A 20447-nucleotide genomic window follows, 5' to 3' on the forward strand; every position below is an offset into this window, starting at 1 on the left:
TTTCCTGTTTTAAAGGCAGTAGAAGGGAGACATGGAAGGTTGTTGAGGAGGAAAGTGACACAGTCAGACTTGTGCTTTAGGAAGATTAGTTTAGCAGCTCTGTGGAGGATAGATTGGCAAGGAAAAAGACTGAAAGCTGGGCATCCTGTTAGGAGACTGTCCAGGGCTTGAAATAGAGAGGTTGCTATGTAAGTAGAAACTAGAGGACAGTTGCAAGAGAGGTTGCCTAGATCAAATCAAGAATATTTGGCAACTGATTGAACGTGAGGTCAGAGAAGAGGGAAAAGTCAAGGAATGACTGAGATTGCAAACATAGGTGCCTGGAAGGGACCCTCAACAGAAACAGGGAAGTTTGGAAGAGGAACAAATGGGAAGGTGTTGGGCACGGGATGGAGATGATGAATTCCTTTTGCGGCATGCTGAGTTTCAGATACCCATTGGGTAACAGTTGGAGATGCCCAACAGATGATGTGAGGATGGAGCTCAGGAGAGAGATAAGGCATGGATATCTAAATCTAGGTGTCATCTGCATAGGGATGATAATTGAACCCTCAGAAGTTGAAAAGATTGTCAAGAAAGAGAGCCTAAAGAAAACAGAGTAGGACTCGAGTCGGAGGCTTTGTGAAAAGTAAGAGGACCATAAGACATGGATAAAGGATCCAGAGAGTTGAGAAGGAGCCACCAGATAGGAAGACCCAGGAAAGAGTAATATCATAGAAGATTAGAGAGGGTTAAATATGCTGGAGAAGAGGGAAAGCAACAGTGTCAAATGGAGCTAAGAGGTCATGGAGGATGATGACTACTAAGAGATCTTGAGAATTAGCAATTAAGACACCATTGGTGACCTCAGCGAGGGCAGTTTCAATTGAGTGAGGAGGTCAGAAGCTATATGCAAGGGTTAAGAAATGGGGAGGACAGGAAAGCTCATCATCTGCTTGGGAACTGTCACAGAGCAGGGAACTGACCAGCCTCCCCATCACAGAGTTGTGGAAATGGAAGGAACCCAAAAGAGCCACTTAGCCCAGGGGTCACAAATTCAACATTTCAGGCTTATTTTCAGTTTTTCTGTTGATACTACTATCTAGGATTCATTCATCTGATACACTATTTACCTGAAAGAAACAGAAAGCAAAATATGAATTGTGGGTCTTTAAATAGTTTAGAGTAAAGGGGGCTAGGGAAATGTGTGAGTGCATGAATATGTGTGTGTGTGTGTGTGTGTGTGTGTGTGTGTGAGAGAGAGAGAGAGAGAGAGAGAGAGAGAGAGAGAGAGAGAGAGAGAGAATGCATGCAGATTTTAGATCTGATCTGTGATCTGGTATAAATGTGTATAAATGTGTATAAATGGAAAAGAAGACAGTATTTGGAGTCAGTTAAAATGGATTAGAATTTTGACTCTTACTAGCTGTGGGACCTCAGGCAAATCCCTTAACCTCTCCGGGCCTCAGCTTTTGCCTCTATTAAAATAAGAGGGTTGCACAAAATGACCTCTGAGTCCTTTGCTAGCCCCTCATTTCACACATAAGGAAACCCAAAGTCACACAGCTAATGATCTAGTAACAGAGTTAGGGCATAACCCCAGTGTTTTGGTCCAGTGGTCTTTCTACTCAATCATCCTGCCCCTCAGCCTGAGAACCCTCAAAGTCCAAAACCATGTCTCCTCTGGGCTCAGGACCCATTGAAGGAGAAAGCTGGGATGTCTCTAAACTTCTCTCTAATATCTCCCTCCCCATTTTTTCTCCCCCTTTCCCCTCTTAGAAGTCTCTTAGATGGGGCAGCTAGGTGGCGCAGTGGATAGAGCACCAGCCCTGGAGTCAGGAGTACCTGAGTTCAAATCTGGCCTCAGACACTTAACACTTACTAGCTGTGTGGCCCTTGGCAAGTCACTTAACCCCAATTGCCTCACTAAAAAAAAAAAAAAAAGAAAAAAAAAAAAGAAGAAGTCTCTTAGATCTGGGTTCCAAGAAAGTCATCAAGGCACAGTGGAAGGAGTCAGTTCAAATCCTGATTGTCTCTATGACCTTGGAAATGTTAATTAATCTTTCCAGGCCTTAGCTTCCTCATGTTTAAATGAAGGGGTTGGATTAGATGAATTCCAAAGTTCCTCCCAGCAGTAAATCTTTGATCCTGTGATCCCTGTAGTCTAATCTGCCAGGGGTACCCAGTAGTGGACAGAAGAGTGGACTCTTAGGACTCAGTTAAGATAATCTGACCTATCCCTATCTGTCTGCTAGCCAAGGCAAAGCTCTCCTAAAGGTGGATGAGACAAATCACCGGATATCTGTCCCTTCTGGGAAACAGCATCATCATTGTTAGTGCTATATCACCATGGAGACCAGAAAGCGGGCAAAGGCAATGGAAAGGCACCAGGTGAAGACAGAGAGACCAAGTGTTAAGGGGGCTTCTAGGTGGGTAGGAAGACTGGTAGGGAAACAAAGCACTTTCAAGGTCTCCTGATTATTTGAAGAAGAAGGTGACTGTTCAAGTGGAGAGACAGCAAGCAGGGACAGGCTCCCCTCTCCCACACAATCTACCCCTGACCTCTACAAATAACAGCTCTTTCCCTCTTTATCTCTCAGTTTTCTTCCCTCTTTCCCCTCAAGAGAGAAGATACTCAAGAGAATGTGCCCAGTGGAGTCCCCAAGCCCTGCAAAGTCAGGGCAGTTTGAGAAACTATTGGTTGTTGTTCAAGTTAAGGATTTAAAAAAATTAATCATTGGTATCTTTTGTTTTTACCTTACCTTTGTGTCTAAATCTATCCTTTCTTCCCCTTTCCCTTCCTCTCATCCGTGAGCAATCCCTTGTAACAAAAAAAAAATTAGCAAAACCTACTAACACACAATTAAATATATGCAGCATCCCATCCCCACAGACCCCCAACTTTTCAGAAAATCGGAGAAAGTACATTTCCTCAGGGCTCCTTCAAGATCAGGCTTGGTCATTATCCTTTCACAGACTTCAGAAACTGAGGAATTTCAATAATACCTCCCAAGACCCGAATCCCATGTTTGTTTAATCACTACCAAAGGCAGCTGTGCAGGCCATAGGCAGAATATGTTTTGGTAGCTTGAGGAGAGAGCTAAAGTGCCAGGGAATCATTGTTTTCCTGAATGAGTTTCATCTTCTTATTTCTGGTTGAAATCTTCCTCCCCATTCCCCCTTCCTATCCCCCCTTCCCACAGCTTGGTTTCTCTGTTTTCTAAATAGAAAAAAAAAAAAGATAAAGTTAGCAGAGTGTTTGTAATGCTTCTTAGTCAGGGCAGGACTTTCTGTGTTTTGGTGTTTGTTTAAAAAAATTTTTTTAAACAAGAAAAAAAGTCTTTGTTTAGGAGATGTTGCAAGTGCAAAGGTCTGGTCAATTGTGGCAAGAGTACCTGATCTCCAACTGTTCCTGCCAATTCTTTCTCTATGTCCACCATGCTCCCCACTACCACCATCTCACTCTGGCTGAGGGTCAGTCTGCTAAAAATGGGCACTCTGGTGAACAGAGGGTTGAGGATTTGGGAAGAAGAGAAGAAAAAAAGTCATTTTGGATATCTGTTTTGTCCTGATTTTTGGAATTTATCACATCCGTCCCCTAGAACTTCCTTTTAAGAGCAGGAACAGAGTAACAGAATGGGACAAAACTCTAGACTCAGAGCCAGTATATTTCAGTTCAAATCTTGGCTCAGCCACTTTAGCTGTGTGACTTTAGACAAAGAGCCTAATCATTCTGGTTCTCAATTTCCTCATCTATAAAATGGGGATGATGATACATTGTTTATTTCATAGGATTATAGTGAGGAAAGTGTTTTGTAAACATGAATGCACTATTTAAAAATCTAAGTCCCTTATTTAAAAAAAAAAAAAGATTATTTCTTCTTGGATCCTGGCCCATGCATAAAGATAACCAAGAAAAGTTTTCTGATGGTGATGGTGGTAATAGTGATAATAATGGTGAAGGCTAAGGAGTATCCTGTCTCAGAAATATCCTCTGGCTTAAATAATAGAAGGAATATTTGGCTATGCCAACATGTTAAAAAAATGTTTTGTTTATTGCTCAGTTGTTTCAGTCATGTCTGACTCTGGGGTTTTCTTGGCAAAAATATTGGAGTGGTTTCCCATTTCCTTTTCCGGCCTTCACAGATGAGGAAATTGAGACAAACAGGGTGAAATGACTTGACCCAGGCTCACACAGCTAGTAATTGTCTTAGAGCAGATTTGAACTCAAGTCCTCCTGACGTCAGGGCCAGCACTCATCCACTGTGCCACACTTAGCAGCACCTAAAAATTATTATACTACCTAAATTAATTTATAGATTTAGATTTCCAGACCAAACTACCATATTAACACCTTGTCTGTAACCTAGAGCCTCAGAGAGTTACCTATAACACTAAGAGATTATAGTGACTTAACCAGTATAAGTGAAAGGGAGCATTTAAAACCATATCTTCATGGCTCCCTATGTACTATGCTACAGCTGCCTCTTAACAGTTGGGTGGTACAGTAGATAGTGAGCTGGGCCTAAGGGATCCAGCCTCTGACACTTACTAGCTAGCTGTGTGACTTTGATCAAGTCATTTAACCTCTGTTTGCCTCAGTTTCCTCAACTGTGAAATTGGGGTGTTAGCAATGATAATACCTACCTCCCAGTATTGTTGTGATGATCAAATGAGATAATATTTGCAAAGTACTTAGCACAGTGCCTTGCACATAGTAAGAATTTAACAAATTCTTGTTCCTTTCCCTTCAACTAGGCAAATACATATCAATTTCCTTCAATATTGTATTTATATTGTCATTTAATAAAATATTGTTTTCTATATTAGATGTTAAATATTATTATACATATTAAAAATAAAAGAAATATCCCTCAGAAGGAAATGCCATAAAGACATCCATATACAGACATAGACATAGACATAGACGTAGACGTAGACGTAGACGTAGACGTAGACGTAGACGTAGACGTAGACATAGACGTAGACGTAGACGTAGACATAGACATAGACATAGACATAGACATAGACATAGGCAGACCTGTACACCTAAATATACATTTTTACCTTTCCCCAAAACAGACAGCAGTGAGAAACTGAGTCTCACAGAGAAAGATAGAGACAGAAGAGATTCAGAGTAAGAGACATCAATACATAAACCTAATCAGAAAGATTTACAAAGATACAGTGCTAGAGAGAAATATGTAAATATAGACATCCTTAAGTCTCAGCCCTTACCTATAATGAATTCCCCATCTTGGTGTCTGGTGATGGATGGATAGATAGGTAGATATGTATACATTGCTATATATCTAAATATACTATACATGTGGGGCAGCTAGGTGGCGCAGTGGATAGAGCACCGGCCCTGGAGTCAGGAGTTCCTGAGTTCAAATCCGGCCTCAGACACTTAACACTTAACTAGCTGTGTGACCCTGGGCAAGTCACTTAACCCCAATTGCCTCACTAAAAAAAAAAAATATATATATATATATATATATACTATACATGTGTGTGTATCTGTATCTATCACCAGACTCCAAGATGGGGATATATATGTATGTGTGCATGTATACACATATGTACATGTATCTATGTGTGCATTTGTGTATGTTTATATGCATCTATACATACATGCCTACATAAAAATAGGGTATGGACTAGCTGGCCTCTGAGATTTAGTGATTCTCTGGTCCTTCTGCCTAGTGCAGTAGATGAGGTGTAAGGTGTGGAGAGTGAACAGTGAAGGGGAAAGACTTGGGATCTTCTGAGCTCCAATCCTTCATCACCAACTGCCTGCTGAACATTTCTATCAGGTTATTCCTTATGTATCTCAACATGTACAAAACAGGACTCATTATCCTCCACCCCAAACCTCCTCTAAAATTCTCCCCTGAACCCCACATCCAATCAGTTGCATTGTTGTCATTCAGTCATTTGAGTTATATCTAACTCTTCATGACCCCATTTGGGGCTTTCTTGGCAGAGATACTGGACTGGTTCTCTCATTTCCTTCTCCAGCTCATTTTACAGATGAGGAAGCTGAGGCAAAGAGGGTGAAGTGACTTGCCCAGGGTCACACAGCTAGTACATGTCTGGGGCCAGATTTGAACTCAGGTTTTCCTGACTGCAGGCCTGGAGCTCTATCCACTGCTAGATGGCACTAGCTGCCATAAACCCGTATCCAATAGTTGCTACATCATTTCAATTCTACCATCTCTCTCTCACAACCACTCCCCTTCTTTCCACTCAAAGGGCCACCTCCCTAATTCTCAAACTCTTAACATCTCTCACCTAGACTAATATAATAACCCCCTAATTGGTCTTACTGGTCTTATTGGTTTTTCCCATCTCTCCCCTCTCCAATCCATTTTCTGCACAGCTGCCAAAATCATCATGCTAAAGCAACCCGATCATGTCACTGCCTGTGCTCAAGGATCTTTAGTGGCTCATCCTGAAGCCAAGCTCCCACCCACCTTTATAGCTTTATTTCACCTTACTCCAGACCAACCCACTTGCTGTTCCTGGAACTCTTCATTCCACTACTCTGTTCCTTTATAAGCTGTCCTCCCATGCCTACCCTGCACTCCACCTCTTTGAATCCTCATCTTCCTCTAAGACCCAGTTCAAGTGCCTTCTCCTCCATAAAACCCCTTAATCATATCTGCTTCCTCAGGTTATCTTTATTTAAGTTCACAGGCATGCACATAGGGTGTGCGGAGTGCACCTAGGCATATTCTAATGTCTCAAAGAATTGGTTTATCTTGCGCCTTGCTTTTAAAGTTTGTATTTTTAAAGTAAAGTTTAGTTAATTGTTTTAAATTGTTTAATGAATAAAAATGTCCATTATGATTAAGTATTCAATAAATGTTTGCTTTAAAAAACAAAACATAAAATGAAATTCTCTGGCTGTACGCTCTGATGAAAATGTGCTGTAGGGACCTTTGTTTAACTCATCTGTTTGATGCATTTTATTCCTCCCTATCCCCCTTGAATATAAGCTCCCTGAGGGCAGAGACTTTTTTCATTTTCCTTTCTATCTTCAGCACCTTGCACACTGTACTGTATACGGTATGTACTTAATAAATACTTTTAAAATGTTTTGTATTTATGAAGCACCTACTATGTTATAGGCACTGTACTAAGTGCCGGAGATACAACAAGCAAAAGACTGCCCCTGTCCTCAAGGAACTTACATGCTAATGGTTGTTGGATTGAACCCAAAGGATGTCAGAAGATGGACTCACTAGGCCCTTCTCCCCACCCTTCATTTCCCTGACTCCTTGTCCATATGTATCTCTGTTTAATGTCTCTGTCTGTTGTTGGTCTATCCTGAATATATGAGAGCCAGACCTGTCTCTGTCAGTTGATGGTGATCCCCCCAGGTTAATGGATGATGATGGTGGTGACCAAGATGAGGATGATCCTATGGTGAGATAAATAGGACAGAAGCCTCCAAGTCTGAGCCCCAACTTCTTGCCAATAATGGGAATATGGATACATTGCCTAATGCTATTGGGTGGGACATCTACACAAGACAGATTCTTAACCTTTTTTGTCATAGCCGTCTTTGGCAATCTGATAAAGTCTATGGACCCCTTCTTAAATGAATAAAGTAAAACATATAGTTATTTATCTATATGTTTGTATACATATGCCTATATGTGCATACATGTGTATGCATGTATACATATATATGTATATTGCATGTTTATTTATATAAAGCAAGTTCATGGGCCCCAGGCTAAGAACCTCAGGGTAGGTATAGCTAGTGTAGGGCTCACTTCCTTACCTGTCTCCTTCTCTACCTCCCATTAGTCACTCAGTGATAATATGACCTGAGGGGTGGCCAGAATTCCTTTTGGTTGGCTGGCTGGCCCCACAGCCAGCCTCTCTCTCACTCTCTCTCTGTCTTTTCCCCCAGGTGTTCCCCTGTTGTTTGTCATCCCATGGGCCATCGTGAAGTACCTGTACGAGGATGAGGGGTGGGTGCCTTGCTCAGATGCTGGTAGTTGGGTCTCCTTGAGGGTTTCTGGGGGCTGGTGAGGGGAGCTGGGCTTAGGGTGGGGAGTCAGTCCTGAGGGGTCCATGGGAGTCCTTAGGCCTGGCTGTGTGACTGCTGTCTGTGGGGAGGTAGGGAGGAGCCAGAAGTGTATACTATGACCCCATCCCACTAGGGCCCATTTCCCCAGTCCTTATAATTCTGGGACACCTTTATAGGTCCTAGGTACTGGGACTGCATAAAGGTGTTTGGAGAAACAGCATTCCTGGTTGTGCCTTCCTGGCTGTGCTCTGCATGTGCTGTGTAGGTGTGCCTGTCTCTTCGTATTTGTATATGGCCATGATTCTTTGCCTGTGGGCTACTGTGTGTATCATATATATGTATGTGCATGTATGAATCTCTCCTTTCCCCAGATGTTGGAACAGAAACGCCAACATGAACTATTGGCTGATTATCCGGTTGCCTATTCTCATGGCCATAGGAGTGAGTGACCTTGGGGAGGTGAACCCAAGTGAAGGGAGGGAATTTATTTAAGGCTTTGGTGGGAGGTAGGGTGAGAGTGGAGGGGAGAGACCAGGGGGTTGTTAGGAATAGAGGGGAAGGGAGAAAGAGGGGAGAGAAAAAGTACATTGCTTTGTGATGTTATTGCACACCCTCCCCTCTCTATTCCACAGCTGAATTTCCTCATCTTTATCAGAGTTATCTGCATCATCATCTCCAAACTGAAGGCCAACTTGATGTGCAAGACGGACACTAAGTGCAGGTGATGGGACAAGTTACTTAAAGGGCAGATCCTCATTCTGCACTGTATTCCTTCACCTAGGCTTATGTGTTTGCTGCTCAGTGTTGGTCATGGTCATGGACGTGTGGACCTGTCTCCCCCAAATTAGGGTCATAGAACCGAAAGAGAAAATAACAGTTGATCCTTAATTATCTTTTTCTTTCTTTCTTTCTTTCTTTCTTTCTTTCTTTCTTTCTTTCTTTCTTTCTTTCTTTCTTTCTTTCTTTTTTTTAGTGAGGCAATTGGGGTTAAGTGACTTGCCCAGGGTCACACAGCTAGTAAGTGTTAAGTGTCTGAGGCGGATTTGAACTCAGGTACTCCTGACTCCAGGGCTGGTGCTCTATCCACTGCACCACCTAGCTGCCCCTGATCCTTAATTATCAATGGTCATAAGATCAATGAAAGCCTGGATGACTGAGATTCATGGATATTCCCCAGTACATCAAATCTCTGGACAAGCTTCAACATCTGCACCAGCTCTTTTGGGGTGATTTGGGAGCACTGAAGTTCCTTTCTGGCATCTGTGATGCTAAGCTGGAAAAATTGGAAACACATGCATGACACAAAGCAGCAAACAAGTTGAGGTGAAAGTACAGCATAGGGTGGTGACCTCAGTGCTCCGGGGTGGGAAGAGCAGGAGTGATCATTAGAGGCTAGTAAATCAGAGAAGAGAAAGACTTTGAGTTAGGTTAACCCAGAAATAGTAACAGAGTCAGGAATGGAACCCAAGGTCCTTTCCCCATAGGTACTGTCAGACCTGGAAGGGGACCTTAGAAATTGCCTAGTCTCTGGTTCAATTCCCTTATTTTATAGGTGAGGAAACTTGGGGACCAGAGAGAGAAAGTGAATGGCCCAAAGTCACACAGGTAGTAGGTAACAGAATCTGCCTTCCCGTTTCCCAGCTCCCCCACCAAGTTTCCCTAGCAACTCATAGATGCCTTTTTCTGATCCCCAGGCTGGCCAAATCAACCCTGACCCTCATCCCCCTGCTGGGGACGCACGAAATTATCTTTGCCTTTGTGATTGATGAGCATGCCCGAGGGACCCTGCGTTACATCAAACTCTTCTGTGAACTCTCCCTCGCATCCTTCCAGGTAACATCAGAGAGCAACGGGGATTGGCAGAGCAGCTAGATAATCCACATTGAGCCCCTTAGACCCACAGAAAGCCTCTCCTCTCTGATCTATCATTCGGCTTTCACACCTACCCTGGGAAGCAAAGGCGTGGCAGGCACTCTTCTTATCCCCACAGTACAGAGGAGGGAACTGAGTTCTAAAGATCCTTGTTTCCAGGACAGGGCGTGAAGCTGCAATGTTCCAGAGTTGGGAGCGAGGCAGAGTATTTGAGGTGGTGGGGCGCTGAGGACTCCCCAGTCTTGGTCTCTGGAGCCTTAGCTTCCTGACAATAACATTTGGTTTCAGGGGCTGATGGTGGCCATCTTGTACTGCTTTGTTAACAATGAGGTAAGGAGTGGGGAATCTTGATGGGGGAGGTGAGGGAAGGGGTGCTAAAAATGTGGGGAGAGGCTGTTGCCTTGACTGGTCCTTTGTTAGCACTGGGCGGAGAATACAACCCCTCCTTCACTAGATTTTGCAACCTACCTATGGATCCCATTCATAATCCAGCTCCTCGAGCTTCTTTCCACAGAGTACCCACTTTGTAAGGAATCTGAATGTTTTTCATCCCAGAGACATTTTCCCCTTCTCTCTGTTGACCACCAGCCTCTACCTAGGCCCCTTACCATATACCTACATTTTGCCCTTATCCAGTGGAAGTTTAGGAAAATAACCTCATTTGAATGGCAGTTTTATCCCAAGAAAATTAGAGGTCTGCCTGTTACTAAGAGATCATAAAATGAATGTCAAAGGTACAGAGAAATTAATTGATTAATTAACCAATTAGTGAATTCAGCCAACCTTTATGGAGCCATGCCCTGTGCAGAGGAAGATACAAAGTTCCCACCGTCAAATAGCTACCCATGTAGTAGGGAAATACTTTGTGTACTACAAAGAATATTAAATGCATGAGAGAGAGCTACAAAGTGCTTTGAGTACACATAGAAGAACAATATTACTCCTAGCCAGAGTATCAAGGAAGGCTACTTTAAGAAGGTGGCATTGCAGCTAAATCTTAAACACTGAATGGGAATTCAGCTAGAAAAGAAGATATTGGCAGTATAAGGAAGGGCTTCAGCACTGAATGGGTCTAGGTAGTTGGAAAAGTAGGTTTGGAGATCATGAATGGAGTTGTAGGTTTGGGAGTCACAAGCATTAAGGGGAGAATCAAAGCTATGTGAGTGGATAGAATCAAAGTGAAAGAGAGCTCAAAGAGAAGACAAAAAGTAGGACTGCTGAAATTTAGAAGGTAGGAAGAGGGAACAGCAAAGGAGACACAGAACCAGTGGTCAAAGGAATAAAAAGCTGGGAGTAGACATAAGTATGGAGCCAAGAGACAAGAGAACCTCAAGGAGGGCATGGTTGTCAACAGTGTCTGATGCTTCAAAGAGTGCTAAGAAAAGTAAAGACTGAGAAAGGCCATTGGATCAAGCAATTAGTAGGTCCTTCATGACCTTGAAAAGAGCAGACTCAGTAAAGCATGGGCTTATTGTTGTTTAATAGTTTTCAGTCCTGTCCAACTCTCTGTGACCCCTTTTGAGTTATTCTTGGCAGAGATACTGGAGGGGTTAGCCATTTCCTTCTCCAGCTCATTTTTACAGAAGAAGCAAACAGGGTTAAGTGACTTTCCCAGGGTCACACAGCTAGTAAGTGTTTGAGGTTAGGTCCACCTTACTACCTAGCTAAAGCATGGGGAATGGAGGCCAAATTACAAGTACTGAGGAGTGATTGAGTAATAAGGGAAGTGAATTCTTTAAAGAATTTTAGCAATAAAAAAAGTCAAGAGATGGGGCAGTAGCCTGAATGGGGTAATGGAGTAAAGAGGTTTCTATTTATTTTTGAAGATAAGAGAGAGTTGAGAATGCTTGTAGGCAGGTGGAAAGGAGCCAGAAAAGAGAGAAGAGCTGAAAATCTATGAGAGAGCATGCCTGAACTTTGTCTTTGCATCTCTCTCAGCACAGTGCAAGGCTCCATAAATGTTGGCTGAATTCATGAATCAGCCATGACATGGAGGAAGCAGAAAGGGATGGGCTCAAGGCCACAGGCAGAAGGGTTAACCTTGACAAGGAGGATGACCACTTTTCCCTCTAAAGATTGAAGAGGAGGAAGGGAAGGTGGCTATAGAAATTGAGAAGGGACTGATGAGCTAAGAGAGGTGTTGAGGGAGCTTGTGTCAGAGGAACCTCTGAAAAAGAGAAGTCCTCTGCTTTGAGTGCATCTATTTTTTTTTTGGTGACACAATTGGGGTTAAGTGACTTGTCTAGGGTCACACAAGTAGCAAGTTTAAAGTGTCTGAGGCCGGATTTAAACTCAGGTCCTCCTGAATCCAGGGCCGGTGCTCTATCCACTACCTAGCTGAGTACATCTATCTTTGAGGGCTTTGAGTAAGGCTGAGAGCTCAGGGAGAAAGGTTTGGTACATTTGCTGTGGGGAATGTGATGGGGATCAAGAAGAGATGAATGTAAAAGTTGCCAGGCAGCAGCAAGGACTCATGCCCTGAAGGTTCACTGGTTGTGGTTTTTTGTTGTTGTTGTTGTTGTTCAGTCATGTCCAATTCTTCACAACCCCACGGGCCCACTGTCCAAGGAATCTTCCTGGCAAAGATACTGGAGTGGTTTGCCATTTCTTTCTCCAGTTTTATGCAGCCAGGACCTTAAGTGACTTGTCAAGGGCAGCAGCTGATAAGTATCTGAGGGCACATCTGAACTCTGGTCTTTCTGACTCCAGGTCCAGTGCTCTATCCACTATACCACCTAGCTGTCCCAGCGTTCACTATCCCAAGATGTTATTTCTAAGAGCTGGCCTCCCTTACAAGGGAAGAAAATGCAGCTTCTTCATTCACTGACAGCCCTTAGGATAGAGGTGTGTATGTCAGTGGGTAGGGGCTGCGGGTGGAGGGGTTGATGTTCAAGTCCTTCTCCCCTCCAGAGAATAACTAGTGACCTTGTTCATGTGAGTCATCACCTGAGGGGGTGCCACTAGAGCCAGGCTGTTAATAAGGACAATGAAAGTCAACTCAAGGATGGTTTTCTCCCTGGCTTTGGAGAGGCAGAACAACAAGGATAGAGACGATTTGTGATTCATTTAGTTTGGCCAAGGAGAGATGGAATCTATGATCTCTTAAGGGACAGGATTGAAGAGGTGGAGGGGAGTTAGTATGAAAAATGCCCTTGTTCAACACTTTCTCCACTTTGGGGAAAACTGCTTAAATAGAAAAAAATAAGTGCTGGTGAAGAAAGAAGAAAGGATAGGAAAAGGACCTACACCATGTCAGACACATCTAAAGAGCCCAGAACTAGAGGAGGGGAGGGAAAGGTGACTTTCCCAGGGACCCACCAGACCAGGCCTTTCAGGAGGCCAGGACATGAACAGTTCTCAGTCCTTCCCCTCACTTCAATACTTCCCCCACACTCGGTGAGAAACGGGCTAAGTCAGGCTCCCCTCCTAGGTGACCTTCAGATCAAGAGCCCACCAGAGAGTGCAGAGACGACGCTGCTCTGGAGTGCCACTGCTAGAGCCCTGAGGCAGGGGCCCTTCTCCTTCCTTTGTGAGGGGTTTTCTTCCCTGCATCCACTTCTTTCTCATCAGATTCGTCCTACCTCCAGCCCACATGAATCTCATTTAAGATTTTGTGGACAGGGGGCAGCTAGGTGGCGTAGTGGATTAAAGCACCAGCCCTGGATTCAGGAGGACCTGGTTCAAATCCAGCCTCAGACACTTGACACTTACTGACTGTGGGACCCTGGGCAAGTAACTTAACCCCCATTGCCCTGCAAAAAAAAGAAAAAGAGAAAAAAAGATTGTGTGACAAAGATGGGAAGGCACATGCCAGATCCTTCAGGCTGTGTCTCACTGTCTTCTTTTTTCCAGACCCTTCCCTACCTCCAAATTGTTTCTAGTCTGGGGGCTTCCCATTGGCTTTGAGCCTTGCCATGCAGTCCCTGTACCACAGGGGCTAAGATAAGAGTGATCCCTAACTCTTCTCTGTTAGAGGTCATTAACAAAAGGATTTTTCACAGTATCTATAGAATATCAAACCTGGGAAGGTCCTTAGAGATCATCTAGATCTAGCCGCCTTGCTTATAGAAAGGGAGGAAAGGCAAAGCACAGCAAGAAGAAGCACCTTGCCCAAGGTCTGAGTTCAGACTAGAGCCCAGGCCTTGTGACTCTCAGCTCACAGATCTTTACATACTGATCTCCTCAATAAGATGGGGGAGGGGGACAGCTAGGTGGCGCAGTGGATAAAGCACTGGCCTTGGAGTCAGGAGGACCTGAGTTCAAATGCGACCTCAGACACTTGACACTTACTAGTTGTGTCACCCTGGGCAAGTCACTTAACTCTCATTACCCCACAAAAAAACAAAAAACAAAACAAAAAAAAATATGACTGGATCATAAGAACATAGATTTAGATCTAGAAGAGAGCTGACAATCCAGTGAATGTTGGCCAACCTCTTAATTTACAAATGAAGAAACCAAGGTATCAATAGGGTAAGGGTCTAGGGCAAGATTTGAACTTGGGCCTTCCTGAGTCCAAGCCCAGCCCTCTATCTACCAAGCCACCTAGGAATGAAGAGACATTGAAAACTGATCTAGTACAGCTTAAAGGTCCAAGTCTAGCAGAAGAGATCCTGCTTATTCCCTTCTTCCTACTCGTCAGGTTCCTTCTAGATTCTGGGGATGGCTCAGCAAAGTCAGTGCACTGGCACAAATGATTGGTGATGGATGAGGGGCAATCAAGACTGCCTTGCCTTCAGTTTTCCCCAGTGGGCCCTTTGGAAGGGCTTTAAAAAAAAAGTGAACAAAACGTTGAAATATGTGAAACTAAAAATGCTTGGCCTCTTGTGTTCCCTTCAGGAATTATTCACAGGTCTTATGACCAAACCTCCCATCTTCTCCCCACCCCCCTGCCTGAGTGCTGATTTTCTGCCCTGGACCTAGATCTGGGTCCTTCATTGTATGGCTCTCAGAAGGGAAGATAGGCACATTTCCCCTACCCATCCCAGGTCACAAACCATTGCTGAGGCTTAGAGCAATATCATTGGAACATGGGGAATACCTGGGGGAAGAAGGCATTAATGAAGTACCTACTATATGCCTGGCACTTTACAAATATTATTTCATTTGAACCACACAACAGCCTTGGGAGGTAGATACCATTATGATTTCAATTTTACATTTGGGGAAACTGAGACAAACAGAGGTTAAGTAACTTTTCCAGGGTCACACAGTAAGTATATGAGGCCAGATTTGAATTCAGGTCTTTCTGAGTTCAGGCCCACCACTCTACCTACTGTACCAGCTAGCTGCCTCCTCACCAAGGAGTCAACAGGGGAACAAGACTCCATGGGTGAATAAAAGTTGGCTGAGGAGGGTGAGACGGGTCCTTTCTATCTTCTACAACCACATCACTTTCCCAACACACTTTCTTCTCTTTTTTCTCTTTTCCACCTTCTCCCTTTGTAGGTGCTGCCTACTTCACCTCAGCTCCCAACATACATACCCCATATGCACACTCAATTTCTCTTCTCCCTAGATTCCTGATTATATCTTCTTGGATTCCTGTTGGAACAGAGTATCTACTTGCCCACAATCCCCATCTTTATCACCTTTTTGCTAGTGATGTTGATTGTGTAACATTGATAGGGACAGAAATGGAGAGCCCTTCAGTGGGCTCCCAGGCTCAGATATGACTTTGTGGTCAGATCCCCCAAAGCTATTAGACCATCACATTTTTCTTTTGTCCACAAATAATACATTGACCTTAATCATGTATCCTCTTTACCATTGTCTTCTTCCAGTGGCAAGTTTCTGCTTTCTCCTCCCACTTTATCCAACTATTATCAAAGATGGAAAACACTCAGACTTTCTTACCCACCCCTGCACCTAGTCTTATGAATATCTAACAGGTAGGAGTCTGAGGAATCAGTTGGGCATAATGGAAGGAGGAAAGGACTAGGAGTGAGGAGACTTGGATTCTAGCCCAGCCTCTGCTACTTATTACCTGCATGGCCTTGAGCAAATAACTAAACTTCAGTTTCCTTATCTGTAAAATAGAGGTGATAATACTTCTATTTGCCTCACAAGGCCATGGTGAAGACTACATGAGGTCATGTCCATGAAAGTGCTTTGTAAACTGCAAAGCACCATCCCTGTGTGGGGTTTCCTTGTCATTGAATGCTTCATCTTTACATATCATCACCTGATCTTCATTAGGCTGGCTGCCTGATTTCCTTTAGGTCTATCCCAATTCCTTTCAGGCTCTGGCCTCTTCCCAGCTGCTTCTGAGAGAGAAATGCCATGTGTTGCCATCTCCCAGGAGTCCACAAAAGCACACAAGTCATTCCTTGGGGCCAATTCCACAGATGGTGAGAGTGTCTCTCTATGCCCAGGGTTGCTATGGCAATACTTCAGGCCTATGGGAAAGATGGCCAGAAGGCTGACTTTGGGAGCTGTCACATCCATTCCAGCTACTGAAGACACAAAGGCATAGGAGAACTGAGGCAATGCAGGGAGAGAGGAGAGGAAGGAAGGGATATGGGAGGTAGTGTTGATTTTTGCCAAAGTTGGTTTTCTCTTGGCGTTGCTTGGAAAGAAGGAAACAAACATTTACTTTTAAGAACCTACCCTGGGGCAGGCACTTGGCTGAGCACTTTATTTCATTTGATCCTCACAACAATCTTGGGAGATAGGTGCTATAATTATCCTGATTTTATAGTTGAGGAAACTGAGGCAGAGAGCAGTTAAGTGATTCGTCCAGCATCACCTACCTACTTAGTGTCTGAGGCTGGATTTGAATTCAAGTCTTCTTGACTTCAGGACCTAGATGGTTCTAGTAAATGTTTAATAATAATAACAATTATAATAAGAAGAAATAATAAAAATTATAACAAACACTATAATAAAAATATGATGAAATAAAAATAAACCTAATATAATTTTTAAAATAATAATAATGATTATATCTAGAATTTAGATGGCTCAGAGTCCATCTAATCCAACCCTCTCAGAAGAAACTGAAGTCCCGGAAGTTAAGGGGAATGATCCATGGTCTAATAGTTTATTCATTTTTATAACTTTGATGGACCTGATGCCAATGCATCTATATGAGTAGGGGCCTAATTGCTAAAGTGCATTTCAGTACTGTGATTGGAAGAGTGAGAAATGTTTAAAAGTCTTGTCTTCATGACATCTGTCCTTGTGAGACATCCTACTCTCTAGGAAATCTCCCCATAGGTGAGAGAGACTTTTCCTCAGATATGCCTGGTTTCTTCCATTTGCTTTGGCTTCTCTATCAGAGGCTCTTGTTATCTCCTGTTCTAAGCACAGACCCATGTCACCCATTGCTCAGGTGTGAACAGCAAAGGTCAGTTCTGCTTGGCAGAAGTCCCCTTTAGAAACAGGGGCAATGTAAGATCAGCAGGCTAGCATGGCCAGAAAGAGACTGGAGAGACCGGAAATGGGATTTCCCTCTCTGCATTGGTCTTGTTTCTGTGACTTCAGCTCTGAAGTCAGCAATAGTGTGGGCTTTGGGTACCCCATCAGGTAAGTCCTGTAATCTGCCTGGCCCCATGTGTGAGGCTGTAGGAACTTGTGTGCACATGGGGGATTTCTCTGGACATTATCAGCTCTGAACAGAAAAGTTCTTTTAAGGGATGGCATGCAGGCCATTTCCCTGTGTGAGGTTAGATCAATGGTAGCTGTTGGGAAGAGGAGGAGGAAAGAGATGGGGGGGAGGCAGGAATGCAGGTTTGGCACAGAGACTTGGCAGGGAGCCCCACAGCTGGCTTACCTTACCAACAGCAGCTGCACATCTGGTGCAGCAGGAAGTCCCTACTGGAGGGAGAGACTAAACCTCAAATATGGTAGAAAGAGTGGCCCTAAGTGCAAATAAGTGCTCAGAGGAGATTCATGCTTCTGGTCCTAGGAAATTACATGTAGCATCTTGCCTGTTAAAGCAACCTTGAAAATAAGCAGTTTCCATTCTCATAATCTCAGGGACTGGCTGTGTAGCTCCCAACATGGAGTATAACATTTCTTTGAGGTCAAGGAGCCAGCCTTTGGAGACACATTATTGGTGCCAGAGTTCTTGATGATACCTCTGAGACCATCTACTCTCCAAGGCATGAGGGGAGCTGAGGCAGAGGTCACCGAAGCTGTTTGTGTCCTTTTGGCTCTAGGGAACGATGATATTGCCTTATATTTTGCTGTCAATACAGTCCATTTCCTGGGCACATGCCTTGTTCTCTTTGGCTGCTGTCTGAGTTCTGTGTGATGGACTGAGGGTGGTGTCCTGGATATATCCAGTAATTCCAATGCACACTGCATCTCTCTCTGTGGCCATTTCTACCTTTATAAAAAAGGTATGCAGGTGTGTATATTATTTATACACATTATATATACAATATATACATACAAACATAATATATACTCATACAGATATGTGGTGTTCTAGTATATGTGTATATATGCATCTATGTGTATGCATGAATGCAATGTTCCATTGTGCAGGTTGGTCATTTCTGAGCCAACTCCAGATGTCTAGAACTAATCTTGGTTTATCAATTCACTTCAACTCTCTTGCTCCCAACAACCTTCTCATCTCTGCTGCTCTCTTCAGGTTAATAGACTTCTAGATGCAAAGATATATTTGGAAGGGACCAGTTCATAGGATCACAGATTTAGGAACTTAAATACTAACCCCCTCATTTTATAGATGTGGAAACTGAGGCCAGGCTATTAGATGGAAAACAGGATTCAATCCCAGGTGTTCCGAACCCAAAGATTAAAATATAAGAACTAGAACCTAGTTCTTCCTGAGCACTGTCTCAGTACTCATCTCTATACTAGATTCCTTGTTCCTTTCATCTATTCATGTTTACCTGTTGGTTAGAAATATGGATTTAGTGGCACTCCAGTAGAGGAAAGGGATATTATTTGGTCTTTTCTGAAAGGGTCCAGACTTACTTTAGTTTTCTCACATGTAGACTATGAGACTAAAATTGGAAATATGTAGAGAGCCTCTCTCCCTCCCTCCCCCTCCCCTCTTGCTCATCCTCTCTTGTTAAATGATTTTGTGATGGATTGTGAAATGTACTTAGCTGAATCACAGAATTTAGAGATGGAAGAGTCCAATTAGGCCACTGAGCCCATCCCTTTCTCCTGAAAAGAAGAAAATGGGAGACAACAATAGACAATTTTATTGGGATATTAATTTAGGTGCCTGAAGGCCCTGACTTGTGTCTCTTAATATAAGACAGTAGATTTTTTTTTTCTCCTTTCCATCTAATGCAATAAAGAGAAGCTTTTGTGATTTGTGAGTGGTTGGTTTACGTACTTGTTTCCACTTTCTCTCCTCCCATGAAAGGTCCAGTTGGAGTTTAGGAAGACTTGGGAGCGCTGGCGACTGGAGCACTTGTACCCCCGGAGAGATTGCAGCATGAAGCCCCTCAAGTGTCCAGCCAGTAGCTTGAGCAGTGCTGGCACAGTAGGGAGCAGTCTATATGCAGCTACCTGCCAGCCTACCTGCAGCTAAGATGCCCGAGTGTCTTTTCCTCACCACCCTGAAGTCCCACCTTCAGGAGAGAGACCCAGAAGGTGGGAGGTATCTTCCTGGGTACTTGGGCAAGTATGCATGCACATACATATATACTGTCACACACACACACACACACACACACACAAAAGAGTCTTCTGCTTGATCTCCCTCTCCCCCAACCTATCAAACAGGCAAATGGATGATGCCTCCTGGGACTCGTGGACATACACATTTTCTCCAAGGAAAGGCAGCCTGATAATTCGATCACTGTGTCAGAAGAAGAGGAAAAATGACTGTAGCTAAAATGAGGATTTCTTCCTGTTAAGGCACAAGGCCCCTGGGGTTCCCCAGACAGAACAGCAAATCAACCCCAGCCCTAAATTCAAGGTCAATAGGCAATTAGTGGGGCTGGAGCTGGGAAGTGGGGGTGGAGAGCATCACAGAGAGTGGCTGATGAAATTACAAACACAACACAGGACCAGTTTTGAATAGAGATGTCACATGGCTCCTTCTGGAGTCAAGCTGCTTAAATATTCTGCTTAATTAAAAGTCTGTATAGGGAGGGGGCACTGTTTTTGTAGTCCCTGCCCCTTCAAATAATAACTTGCCTTGGGTTGTTTGTTTTGCCCACAACTGGCTCCACTGTTGAGCAGGTCTCTGAGCACAGGAATCCCCAATCGTCTAAGGGACCAAAGGAGTATTAACTGGTTCCATGAGGATTTTCCTCCCTTGGACCCTATTTTTCTCAGCCTGTAGAGCTATGGTAGACCTTCAACTGGGAGATGCAGGCATTTGAGAGGGAAATCGTCATACCTTGGATCCCTTTCTGAGGTCAAGGCTCCTAATTTTCTCCAAGGATAGCTTAGATATCTCTAATATTCCTCTAGGAAAGCTTTTGGAGCACAAGGATTGTGCTGGAGGCAGAGTGGAAGCCTGCTTTAGTGAATATGTTACTCTCAATAGCCATCAGAACACTAGGGTCTCACCAGCAAGGTTATTATAGCTACTGGAGAGGATGCTCTTTGTCAAGGG

At 43.7% G+C, this 20447-nt stretch overlaps 1 protein-coding gene across 1 annotated transcript in view; it reads left to right on the forward strand.

The window, feature by feature from the left end:
• Positions 1 to 19435, forward strand: part of GLP1R (glucagon like peptide 1 receptor) — a 73844-nt gene extending 54409 nt beyond the window's left edge. The window contains exons 8-13 of the mRNA XM_043962591.1: positions 7904 to 7964; positions 8395 to 8464; positions 8656 to 8744; positions 9718 to 9856; positions 10184 to 10225; positions 19245 to 19435. Of these exons, the coding sequence (XP_043818526.1) occupies positions 7904 to 7964; positions 8395 to 8464; positions 8656 to 8744; positions 9718 to 9856; positions 10184 to 10225; positions 19245 to 19412 (569 nt within the window). The 3' untranslated portion in view covers positions 19413 to 19435. The remainder of the gene's footprint in view (positions 1 to 7903; positions 7965 to 8394; positions 8465 to 8655; positions 8745 to 9717; positions 9857 to 10183; positions 10226 to 19244) is intronic.
• Positions 19436 to 20447: the final 1012 nt, after the last annotated feature.

This window comes from Dromiciops gliroides, chromosome 4 (assembly GCF_019393635.1).
Source record: "Dromiciops gliroides isolate mDroGli1 chromosome 4, mDroGli1.pri, whole genome shotgun sequence".
NCBI classification, from domain to species: Eukaryota; Metazoa; Chordata; class Mammalia; order Microbiotheria; family Microbiotheriidae; genus Dromiciops; species Dromiciops gliroides.